The 13,177-nt window shown below is 46.2% G+C and overlaps 1 protein-coding gene across 1 annotated transcript in view; it reads left to right on the forward strand.

Moving 5' to 3' along the window:
- SLC12A8 (solute carrier family 12 member 8) overlaps positions 1-13,177 on the forward strand; it is a 114,152-nt gene that overhangs the window by 64,016 nt on the left and 36,959 nt on the right. The window contains 2 exon segments of the mRNA XM_032629409.1: positions 10,002-10,089; positions 11,705-11,792. Coding sequence (XP_032485300.1) covers positions 10,002-10,089; positions 11,705-11,792 — 176 coding nt within the window.

Consider the following 13,177-nt stretch of genomic DNA (forward strand, 5'->3'; position numbering starts at 1 on the left):
CATGGATGATTGGCAGTTTCCATGGTGATGGATTTGCCAAGGCTCAGCTCTGGGTGAGTCATGGCTGGGGCGCCCTCCAACGCCATCCTTTTCTGGAACAAGAGAACCTCCAGGCTGTAGAGAGGGGAGAGGAGTTTGGAAGAACAAACACTTTCCGGTTCCCCCACCCTGCATCCTCATCTCTGGCCAGCAGCATGTTGTTTAGGTTACTTTAGAGATTTTATCCCAAGGGCAGGAGACATCCTAGGAAGAGCAGCTGAAGCCTAGGTTTCGGTGGCTCCTCTGGATGTATGACGCGAGGTCTCCTGTCCGTCCTCCTCACTGCACTCCACCACACCCTGTGGTGATGGCTGCAGGGTGGGGCTGGGGCCTTGGAGTAGACTCTGCCTGTGCTTTGTTTCTCACAGCACTCTCCTTCTCCGAGCTACACCACCAAACATCTCTCCCTACAGGGTTTTCACAGACACACATAGGCAGCCACTCTGGGGATCCAGGACCACAATACATGGAGGAACTAGGAAATGGAAATTCACTGGGAATAATACCATTGTGTGCAGTCATGTAACCCCTGTTCCCAAATCTCAGGCTCTTACTGGAAGGGATAAGGGCCTCTTGTGGTTGACCACACCCAGCATAAAAATGTAGCAGGGAAACCAGCAGCCTTTGCCAGAACATCCAGGTTACCTCCGTGGTCAAGAGCCCTGCTGTTTCTGTGACGTCCTTTGACCTCCCTCGGCCTGATTCTACACCCCCCGCCCCACCACCACACACACACCCCGAGAAGCTCTGGAGTCTGCTGTGCTGGCCCCCTGGGTTGGCAGGCTCTCTCCGGGACCCTTAGCTCTGGGCATCAGTGCTGGGCCTGCCTCCAGCCTACATCCCCCCTCCCGGGGTATCCCCAGGTCTCTTCCTAAGTTATGTGTCTGTGGGTGAGAGAACAGGGACCTGCTCGGCCACAACCGGGTCCTGTTTTAAGGAAGAGAGCCCCAAGTAAGGACACCCTGAAGATGGGGCTCACCCTGCTGCATTCTGATGGACTTGTGAGCAGGAACAGGAGAAAAAGAAGCTTTATAATGATTATACGTGTTTATTTTTGTAGTTTCATTTATAGAATTAATGTATAATTTTATCAGAATTATTACAATATCTATAATAATTATTATCATTACAATAGCCTACACTATCAGGCACTGTGCTGAGCACTTGACAGTCTTTTATTTAAACCTCACCATGGCTCCACTGCTTCTATCAGATGCAGATTTACCATGAAGCTAATGAAGCCCGGGCTTCAGGGTCCCTCGCTTGTGTGACCTCCTTCTAAAGCCCCACTCCTAATTTCATATTCATAATTTTGTATTTTTTTTTTAAGTTTTAGGCCCCACAGACCCTGTATCCTTCCATAGGTTCTATTATTAATCCATTTTACAGATGAGGAAACAAAGACACAGAGAGGTGATTTCCCAAGGTCACCTGACAGAAGTGGTGAGCCCCATTGCTTCCCGTGTGCTTTGGAGAGGATGCTGGAAGCGAGGACACATGTTTGTCTGGCGCTGCCCCTGACCCAGAAGCCAACAAATCTTGCTGGAGTCCCAGCGTTTGAAAGTCCCGTTATTCGACACTGTCTCAGCAGCATCTCTAAGGCATCGAGAGGGTGGGGTGCTGACAAGTGCTGTCTCCAAGAATAGAGCAAAGAGGGAATGAAAGATTCCCACCAGAACAGCTAAATCAACAAACCAGTCAGGTATGGAGAAGGAGTGGGGTTTTGGAAATCAGGTGGAAGGTAAGGAGAGGCAGCCAGAGTCCTTCGGAACCCAAGGGAGTTGTGAGTGAGGGACAGAGCCCATCTGCCCCCAGTGGACATTTATTTAGCACCTTCCAGGTGACAGGCACCGTGCTAGGCACCTTATAAATGTTCTTTCCAACTTTACGACAGTACTGCGAGGTAAATAATCTTATCCCCATTTGCAGGTGAGGAGACCAAGGCTCAGAGCCACGCTGCCTCCAAATAACAACAGAAGGTGGCAGATAAGGTTAAGTCACTTTAGTGCGTGGATATTCTACCTTAGTGAAAAAGAAAAAGAAATTTATGAACTTAAAAAAGAAAAAAAAATAGGCAGCCGAGAAACAAGCTCTAAATGGAAAGAGAAAATTGAAGTTTTCTAAGGTCACAGATTTGGATCAAGAAGCTCCCAGGAGGAAGCTTGGAAGTTCCTTAAGAAAGAGTAAGTGGTCCTTTAATGACCAACTAACAGAAACCAGAAAAGCCTAGAGAAAACGTTTAGACTTTTTTTTTCCTTAAGAATTCTAATTTTCAGGATCAAAAAAGAAACTAGGGTGGGAGTGGGATTGTGATAATAGGCAACAGGTGAAGACTTTGATCTCTGTGCGCCATGGTTGATGAAGGGGGTGGTGAGAAAAAGATGACCGCTATTTCGCAGATGCTGGTAAGTGGTTAATTGACACTTATACTGGTTATTTTAATCAAGAGCTGATTTTAGAGATGTCTAAGGGGTCAGTTCCTCTCCTGGCCATCCATGTCTGTTGTCACAGACATCTGAGCCAGGGCACCAAGCCCCAGTTCACCTGGTGCCACCTACCCAAACCATAAGCACCATGGCAATGCTCAGGAAGGTCTGGATGGCGCTGGAGGTTTAGCTTCCTCAACCCGAGCTGGTAAAGCGATGGGCAATACCATCACCCTCACATGTTAAAGCTGAGACAGTGAAGATGTGCCAAAAGGCCTTAGGACTAGGGTGGAAGAGCAAGTCAGAAGGCTTTACCCATATGAAGGAAGCTGTTTCCTAAGTCACATGGTAACAAGGTGCAGCCCATATCATCATCCTGATACAGGGCGAGGACTTGTTTGGGGTAAAGCAATTAACTGCTTCCTGGAACTGGCTGTTCAAGACAAACGAGGAGGGGAAATGCCCTGGACCAGGACAGACTAGTGATTCAGAACTGGTGACAGAAGTTCCTGTGAGTAAACTGATGCTGATTTTAATTAAGTTCAGCACTCTTGTGGGGGGGGTGGGTCACCCCAAATTAATCATGCAGTTACACTGTTTTAAAAAGAAAAATCCAAAAAAAGCAGGGATGTTAGAAAGAAATGGAGAGACTGTATGATGTGGAGGAAATAACACTGACTTGAGATCAGGAAACCTGAAGATGAGTTCTGCTGGTTCTGCAAGCAACCAGCTTGAAAACATGTGCAAAATCGCCTCCCCTCTTTGGGACTCGGTTTCCTCATCTGTAAAATAAAAGGCTGGAGTCAGTGATCTCTAGGACACCTTCCAGCTTTAAGAATCATTGATTCCCAATAGCCACTTTAAAGAATTTTAGGAAGCCTGCCAAGAAGAGTGTAAAGATCAAATAGGAATTCCAAAATGGACACGTGGTGTTTTCCAAACTGTGCTCCATGGAACACTAACAGTGAATAAAGTGTTTCATTTTTTTAAAAAGTGTTCAATGTCAAATAAGTTTTGGGAAATACTGTGTGCTACATTTCTCTTTTTAGAGATGGACAATGAAAACCAGCATGTTATATGGTAAGTCCAGCAGCAAGAATCTCTCTAATCTTGTTTAATCAATGTTTTCCCAACGTTCCCCCCACCCACCCACCATGGAACCTTTTTGTTTTAGTGCCATATTTGTAAATATCTCTGGGAAATAATATCTGTTCTACTGCACGCCCCCACCCTAAATCTAGCTCTAACATTAATAATAGTATTTTGAAATCGCACCAGAAGCAGAAAGGAAGCAAACTAGGGAATCTCTATTATAGTTGACAAGCGTGGGTGAAAAAATATGAAATCAAAATAATTTTTCTAAATCTAACTGGCAAACAAGACATTTATAGTCCACTAGAACTAGAGATCATCTGCTCAAGAGTCGTGTAGCCGTGCAAGGGCAAAATTCTGGGAGCCACAGTGTGCAAAAAAATCTAACAGGTGTGCCCGGAACACCCACGGGAGTCACCCTGAGGCTTCCTGTCTGGAGTGCAAGGTGCCGCCGTTTCCTTGTCTCTGGGGTTTTTTGTGTATAGTACTGACTCCTTATTTTCGGGCTTCTCTGTTTGGTCTCAGAAGCCCACTTCCTGGTTGTCTGTGTCTGACCCATTTCTGAGGGTGGCCTGTGTCAGTGTCAGCTGTTTCTGCTCCCACTGACCAGGATCCCCATGTACCCCACAGCAGGCCAGCTAGTGGGACCTCTAATCAGGGGCCAGGTCATTGACTGTGGAAGGGATTGTGGCGGGGAGAAGAAAAGGGCGTTTGTATGTTATGCATACAGAACCTGTTTGGAAGCAGGAAGCCATTAGGATTAATCAGTCACTTTCCTAGACAGAAGCATCTATAGGAATGGAGTTCTCGTGGGTCCTCATTTCTTAACTTTTGTAAATGCTGTGAAGGAAGGAGTACAGAATGACACGACAAACTATAGGAGGTACTAAAATGGCAAAGAGTAAATAGCAGTGTGTAATCTCAAAAAGCTGAATGAATAGAATTGCATAAAATTGCCTGGGGCTTGGGGGGCAGAATGAGGTCACTGCAGATGGTGGAAGCAATGTGGCCAGGCAGGTGAAACACCAGTAAACCTGGGGACAGGTGAGAACCTTGGAAAACGGTCAGAATTTGGGAGGTCCAGAAAGGGATGGTGTTAATGATTGAAGTTAGTGGGACCTGGGAATCAGGTAAACATGGAGATCCGGCCGGGGTTGGTCTTGGTACCAGATTGTCTGGTAGCAAGCAGCGGGGCGCTAGCCCTCAAGCAGAGCCTCGGTGACGGGACGTGGTCCCAGGAGCGCTGGTCAGAGGAAGGCAGGTCCTGGGCATTCCTCTTCTGATCCAAATAAGACTTGCACGTGATAAAAAAAAAAACAGTGCAGAGGTGCCTGTAACATAAAGCAGTAGTCTCTCATCCCCCTACTGCCACCACTCAAAGAGCCCCTCCATGGGGGCAACCATTTTTAATACTTTGGGAGCTAACTACATTACCAAGCGATATGCCTATACCTGTAACCTGATTGATTAATCAAAGTCCAGATGTAATTTATTGACTCCACGCTAAGAAATAGAGAAGGTTTAGCTCACTTACATGTTCCTCCATCCACTTCCCAATTTTTGATAGTTATATTTTAATATTTAGTTCTTTTTTGATTGCCTTTATAACTTTAAATAATACTCTTAAATCTCTGTTATCAATTCTAGGCTACATCCCTTCACACCTTATTGTTGGTATGGGAAATTAATATTCTGTGTTGTGTTTTAGGATTAATGTGTTAGGGTCATATTTATTTTATGTGTAAAATATTTTTACAAGGAATGCTTTAGTAATCTTAAGGGAATCCCTAATTTTAAGGGAATCTGAATAATCCTTTTATATTTGTGTTTTAGAGCAATATTAGGGAAGCTATAAGTAGATTATTAGCAGGTGAATGGGCAAAATCTCATGAAAGCTGTAGTTTACAACTTGAAGTGAACACAGTTTCACTCAAACACACACTCTACTAAAAATTTTTTTTTGTCTTAAGATTGCAAGTCAAAAGGCTTTGGAACTTCAAAGACAAGCTTTGAAAAATTCTTGGAAATTTCTTGCTCATTTTAGCAAACACTCAGAAACTCCCCTTTATGATGGCAAGATACAGAATAAGTTACAGCATTAACTTAAAATTTATTGCAACTGGTATATAAATATTTGCTAGCTGTTTCCTTATTGACCTAACAAATTTAATGGCTAACTCACCTTTCAGGTTTTCTTATTAAATGAATCGAAGCTTCTAACATTCAAGCCAGTCCTGAGTGAAGGTCATGGGACTTTTGTTTCCCACACTACTACAACAAAAATATAAGTGCCTTTTCTCTTCCCTCTACTTCTCTTCCCTCTTTTCATTTCCAAATAGCCATTAGCTATAGCTTTACTTTCATTTCATCAAGGTAGGTAATATTTGTATTCTACTTTGTAGCTATAGTTAAGTCCTCTGTGCTACGTCTATAGGTCAATCTTAGAAGTTAAAAAGCAATAAACGTATATACTACTATGACTATGTAGCTGATCACTGAAGACCAAAGTGGTGGGCTAGAATCCATTTCCTTTACTGCTATTCTGATGTGGTCCTTGTGTCATTTAGGGGAGAATGTTCCGAGTATCACGGCCAAATGGGTTAATTTAAAAAAATTTTATTAGTTGTTTAAAATCATGTCATATTTTAGTTTGCTTCAGGTTTAAGTGTTGACTTTCTTGTTCACTTTTCCTAGAGTTTCAATGAGCTTTTTTTTCTTGTTGCCAAAATATGCAGTCAGCGTATTCTTAAAATAATTCATACTCTGTCCATTGTGTTGAATCCAGCTCCCATCCAGAGGCATCCCTACTGGGGCCTCCATTCTTCTGCCTCAATCCCTACTGGTTTCTCTGCTGTACAACGGTTGTTCTGGGACTTATAAATTCCTGAGTTATTATCACTGCTTTCTGAATCATGTGTTTTTCTCCTTCACAGTTTATATCCTCATTTTGCTGGAGTACTTGCTTTAGTATCTTCCTCAGAAACCATATGTGGGGACTTCCCTGGTGGCGCAGTGGTTAAGAATCCACCTGCCAATGCAGGGGACACGTGTTCGATCCCTGGACCGGGAAGATCCCATGTGCCACGGAGCAACTAAGCCCGTGCGCCACAACTACTGAGCCTGTGCTCTAGAGCCCATGCTCGGCAACAAGAGAAGCCACCGCAACGAGAAGCTCACGCACCACAGCGAAGAGTAGGCCACGCTTGCTGCAACTAGAAAAAGCCCGTGCACAGCAACGAAGACCCAACGAAGCCAAAAATTAATTAATTAATTTAAAAAAGAAAGAAACCACATGTGGGAGGTAAATTTTCTAAGTCCTTGTTAGCTTAACTTTACTTTTTTCTTTTGCGGTACGCGGACCTCTCACTGCTGTGGCCTCTCTGGTTGCGGAGCACAGGCTCCGGACATGCAGGCTCAGCGGCCATGGCTCACAGGCCTAGCCGCTCCGCGGCACGTGGGATCTTCCCAGCCTGGGGCACGAACCCGTGTCTCCTGCATTGGCAGGCGGACTCTCAACCACTGCGCCACCAGGGAAGCCGGCTTAATTTTACTTTCACTTAACTGGTAATCTGGCTGAGCCCTTGTTAGCTTAACTTTACTTTCGCTTAACTGGTAATCTGGCTGAAACTCTAGTTTCAAAATAGCTTTTCCTCAGAATTTAAATATCAGTGCTCCATTGTTTTGTAGAATTCATGGCTGCTGATGAGAAGTTTGATGCCAGTCTAATTTTTGTTCCTTTGTAAGTGTTCAGTTTTTAATCTTTGGAAATAGGATTTCTCCTGAAATTGCACAATGATGCATTTAGGTGTGGACATTTTTGTTGTTGTTTACTTTATGGGATATTTCAACATAGAGACTTTTGTCTGCCTCAATTTGAAGACATTTATTTCTATTGCTACCTGGTTATTTTCTTTTATTTTCTCTGTTCTCTCTTTCTGGACCTCCTGTTAGTTGGATGTTGTAACTCCAAGATTTCTCCTCTATTTCTCCTATTCTTTGCTCAAAATTTCTACCCCTTTATTTTTCTGTTCTAAATTCTGGGGTATTAACTTAACTTTATCTTCTAGATCTTCCACTGCATTTTTTGTTTTAGTGATCATGTTTTTAATTTCCAAAACTTTTTTCTTGTTCTTAGATTATTTTTTTGTTTTTCATAGCATCTCACTTTATAGGTAGAATATTCTTCTTGGATGTGTCTGGGGCCACTTATTAGTGTTTTCTTCAAAATTCTCTTCTGTGTCCTGATTTATATGTTTCTTCCAGCCCAGGTTGTTCTGTTTTTATCATGCATGTATTTGTGTATTTGTTGCTGGGTTTTGTTAACACACTTGGCGATCTTTGGTTGCTGGTGTGGATCCCCTGCTATAGTGTATGTGGGTCTGTCTCCCTGATGGGGTTCCTCCTTCATGGGAGAGCTGACTGCAGCACATTTGTGGGTGTGGCTGGCTCTTGAGGAGGGCCTCATTTCGGGTGTGAACATCCACACTAGCGGCCCTGGTTTTCCTTGGGCAGTTTATTTAGATCTTCTAGAGAAACATTCCAAGGCTTTCTTTTCCTTCCCTTTTATTCTGTATCATTTTCTATGTTCCAGACATTTGTAGAAACTTTTCATCTACTTAAGGCTCCCCCTCCTAATCCTCTTTGCTTAGAGGCATGTATCCATTTTCCCCCTTAACTACCCTTTTAATAGGATCTTGGGAGGGAGGGGAATGAGAAGAAAGAAAACGTGCCTAACATGCTATTTTAAACAAAAAGACCTTTAAGAATTACTTTTCCCTTATTTCAAAATGATCACTATAGAAAATTAAGAAAGTAGAGATAGACAATAAAATAGAAAATGATCTGTTTTTCCATCACCCAGCAATAACATTGTTAAGATTTTGAAACATGTTCTAGTTCCTTTTTCATTTTTCTACACATCTATTTATCTGTTTTTTTTTCTTTTACAACAATAGCATCATACCATATGTCCTGCTTTAGAATGTGCCTCTGAAATTGAAACGATAGCTTTGAAATCTCTTTTCATGTCACAGCGTATCCCTGACAATAATGGTGACCTGGTATTTATTGAAAGATGTATCATCACATATTTAGCCAATCTTCTATTTTTAGACATTAGGTTGTTTATAATTTTCACTATTATAAACAAGCATTTATAAACATTTTTGGATAAATCTTTACTCATATCCTTGACTGTTTACTTAGGATACAACCCTAGTAGTGGAATTGCTGGGTCAAAGTTTATGCAGGTCCCCGCCTTGGTCCAACATTCACAGTACTCTTTGAAATAGCTCCGCTTTAACTTTCTGGGCCCAAACTTTCACTTCACTCCACTGCACTTGAGTTCCCTCAAGCATTATAGCAAGGGCGTTAAGAGTACAATTTTTGGAATCGCACAGACCAGGGTTGAATCTTAGCTTTGCCACTTACTAAATGTGTGTAGGCTATTTTAATTAACCTCTTTGAGCACTAGTTTCCTTTTCTATAAAATAGGGGAAATAATTCTACTTTTCTGATGTGGTTGTTGTGAGGATTAAACGAGATAAAAAATGCATGAAGAGTGCTTAACACAGGCTCTGTCAGGTTCAAAGGGTTCATAAATCTGTAATGACGGGGTTAGACCCATTCCTCTCCCTAAGCCCTTGCAAATCTTCCTTCAAGTCCACGTTCAAGATGCACCCACTCCTGTGGGCTGGTAGAGCACATATGGGCTGGACCCACATGTGATGTTCAGAGCACATTGTCTTGTTGGTTTCCTGTGTGTGTGTGTTTGGACTGAAGTGATGTCCTCACCATCCCGCACTGTGCTGTTCCTCCTTATTGTGACTGACTGACTGCTTTTCATGCGTGTTCATGGGGAATAGAGTCCATGATGAAAAGGAGCTTGCCGCTCAGTGTTGGTAGCATCGGGATGGTTCTTCGGAGTTTGTTTAGAGCCCTTTGGCGGCTCAGGAGCTTTGAACATGGTAGCTGGCTCTGAATATTGGTTGAGAGCTGCCCCTGGCACCCCTGAACGCCAGTGTAGTCTGTGGGCAGCAGAGGAAAGGGACTCTGCTGAGCAGGCAGTGGTGGGCACTTTGCTAAGGCGGAGCCTCTCCTGGATGTTGTCCATCTGGAAAGCAGAGCTCGGAGCTCAGCATGTGGCCTTGGGACCTTTGTGTGGCCTGCCAGACGTCTCCCTGGCCCTCATTACTTTGCACTGGGCCATAAGATGCTTTTGAAGCCAATAGGGCTTTCCTCCCGAACTCACCCAACCCACAAAGGTCCCTTTCATGCCTCGAGGATGCCTCCCCAGTTGCCAGGGGAGATTGAGAAGTACAGTTTGCAGAGCTGCATATGGGAGGGCTTTGCCCTGGGATCCCTTCCAGGAGAGGGCCCCGAGGAGGGGCAGATGATTCGTGGAGTATGCAGCTCTCCCTTCTCTCCCATCTGGGTGTCTTTCAGGAGTCATGGCCGGCTTCAACATGGGGGGCGACCTCAGGGAGCCTGCTGCCAGCATCCCCCTGGGCTCCCTAGCAGCTGTTGGCATCTCGTAAGTTCCCCTGGTGGCAATCAGCTGGAGAGAGGGAGAGAGAACCCCAGGCAAAAGAGGGGATTGCTCCTTTAGTTCTAAGAGTGCCCCGACTGTGACCTATCTATTCTATATTCCAATCCTCCTTTTAACACTCAGCCAGCTGGAAAATTCACGTCTGGTGGGTTCAGACGATTGCCCTTTGCTACCCGCTGCCTGGGAATGCAGCAAGGAGGAGGGTTGTTAACCAAGATGAAATCCTTTCTTTCCTTTTTCCTCAGACTCCTGTCCCTCCCCCTCCCCCACCCCCATTTTGAACTTGGGCATTTTGTAACCGTTGAGTTTCCAGGGTCATTGCAGGGACTATAAAGAGGAAGAATTTTGCCGTCAGACAGACTACGATTTACATCCCAGCCCAGCCGCTGGTTGGCTGTGTGACTTCAGGCAATTTACTTAACTTTCTGAGCTTCCTTTTTCTTCTCTGTAAAATGGAGGTAATGAGAACATGGGTGCCCCATAGATTGTGGAGGAGATGCTGTGTGTAACAGCACGTAGTAGCAGCTCAGAGGCTGACTCTCCTCTTCCCCCAGCTCGCCTCCCTGGCACTGCCCCAAGGCTGTCAGGCGTCCCTATTTTAGTTCGCACTCTGCCACCCACGCAAACAGGCTGGGTGCCTTGGGTCTGTTTCTGACCTTCTAGAATCTTCTGTTTTCTCTCTGTACACGGGAAGAAGCTCCTCTGCCTTCACTGGGTAGGCGTGAAAGGTAATGAGATCCCAGACATGACAAGGGCCCGAGAGGGTTAAAGTGCCTGTATTATTTTAACTGTGATGTTTAAAAAAATATTACTGTGTCTGTTTCACCGATGCTGTGTTTGCTTTTAGCTTGTCATGATGGCACTGTTGCTTCTAGCCAGGTACACAGCACCTGTCTCTGTTTTGTGCTAAATAAGGTGATCTCGTCGGGAAGAAAATGAGGCTGACAGAGAGAAGGTTGGGTGTCAGGCAGGAAGGGAAAGAAAGAGCCCTGTCTCGTTTTTGGTCACAGCTGGGAGGTCCCGGGAGGAGCCTTTAGCCCATCCTCCCGCTGTCCAGATGGGGATGAGGCCGCAGGGGTCATGTGACTTGATCGAGGTCACAGGGCATCTGAGGGCAGAGCCAGGTCCCTGCTGGCCTTTCACATTCGGCTTGGCTCTCTGTCACCTGGGGGCCAAGGAACAGCAGGCCTCCGAGGCCTGAAAGATGATCAGCTTGTTCTGCGGCAGGATAATGGGGTGCAGGGCTACCAGTCAGCCCCAGCCTGCATCCTGGCCACCTAGAGGCCTGGTGGGCCGCTGCTCACCCCCAACAATCTCTGTAATGTAAGAAAGAGGCAAAACAATGGTACGTTTATGTAGATATGTGTGTGTGTGTGTGTGTGTGTGTGTGTGTGTGTGTGTGTGTGTATGAAATATGCTAGAGGAGAAAAAGTACTGGAAGCGCCCCCCAGACAAGCTGGGGAGGCTTCATGATGGGCCTTTCTCTGTCCTCTGGGACAGGTCTCCTTGGGAACCCGTAGGCTGAGTGGGGTGGGGTGGGGTGGGATGGGGCTGGGCAACGGCAGGTGGCAGCTCTGCTCCGCTCTTGGGTTTCTTGCAGGTGGTTTCTGTACATCGTCTTTGTCCTCCTGCTGGGCGCCATCTGCACCCGAGGGGCCCTTCGCTATGACTTCCTGATAGCAGAAAAGGTGGGTGAGTCCTGCACTGCCCGACAGGCTCAGGCTGCGGGGTCATTGATCGGCTCTGAGCCGCAGTGGCTGCCTCCCCCTTGCAGCCCTGCCTGGGGATCCATGTAGTCTCGGGCTCAGGACTGAAGTACAGGGGCCAAAACCATGGGGAAGATGCAGGTCCTTCATATGGATCCCTAGACCCGGGTAACAACACCTGAAAAGGCACATGCATGCAGGTGCTAAGTAATGGGGACACAAGCATCCCTTCATGTCGAAAATCAGGGCAGAAGCAATCTGGTCCCCCGAAATCCTGAGCTCCAACAGCCCTTCATTTTTGCCAATAGCCTCCCCTTCCACCACAAGCAGGAAGTGCTACTTGCAAGAAACGGGTGGGAAGGAGGAGGCTGATGGATGGAAAAGAGGGTGGCAAGGTGGAGGCAGATGGTGGAAGCCCAGCGCCAAGGTGAAGGGCGGTGAGAGGCAGGGCTGGAGGCCCCTTGTCCCCTCGGGCTCCCCAGGGAGGTGGCCCCGGGTGGATTTGGCTACAGTATCTTTGTTTCCTGAGCCCTGCACCCTCTGCCCGCAGAAGATTAGCAAATTCCTGATGTTCCACAGCAGCCCTGGAACAGGCTGGAGGTCATGTGACAGTCAAGGACACTCACTTGGCATCTCTAGAACCCAGGAGAATAAGACTTCCACACATTCTTCTGGAAATCCCCCAAAACTCCTATCTTCCTATCAGTTCCCTGGGGGAAAAGTGGGCCCTGAGATTGCTGTCCTGTATCAGAGAGATGCGCCAGGCCAGGGAGGTTTTCTTACTCAGTTAACTCCTGAGTATCTATCACTGCTCATATGTAGGAGAAAGTACCCTTTTCTCTGGTGTGAGGCTTTGCAAAGCAGCCTTGCAGATACATGGAGGGGCACTGCTTGGGGCAACCTGTGGCCGGAAACTCTGAACTACATTTTACAGCTACGTTTGGGCTTGATTTTCACATTACCACAGGTTTCTTTTTCAGGCATGTAGACGCCGGTGTCAGGGTGGTATTTGTTTTTGGGGGATGGGGGATCTTGGCCTTACCGTGTAAGCAGGTTTTAAAAGGGGGAGCGGTTCGGGTAGTGAGAGCCCTGACACCCACCTCCCAGGGCCCAAGGTCTTAGATCCTCCCCCCCCCCACGCCTCCACCGCAGGCGAGCAAGGTTTACTCTCAGGGGAGGAATCAACATCAGCTTCCCCCACTTATACCTCCGTGCTCGCTGCCGTCTTGTGTTTCATCTCCCAGGGGCCTCTTCTCTAACTGTGGAATGAAAAGCTTGGCCGCATCAGAGGGATTAAAGGCCTCCAGGAGCAGCTGGGCCTTGGCCTGAGGGAGCTGCCGGCTGCTGTCTGCACCATGCCAGTGGCC

Source organism: Phocoena sinus, chromosome 4, assembly GCF_008692025.1.
Source record: "Phocoena sinus isolate mPhoSin1 chromosome 4, mPhoSin1.pri, whole genome shotgun sequence".
Taxonomy (NCBI): Eukaryota; Metazoa; Chordata; class Mammalia; order Artiodactyla; family Phocoenidae; genus Phocoena; species Phocoena sinus.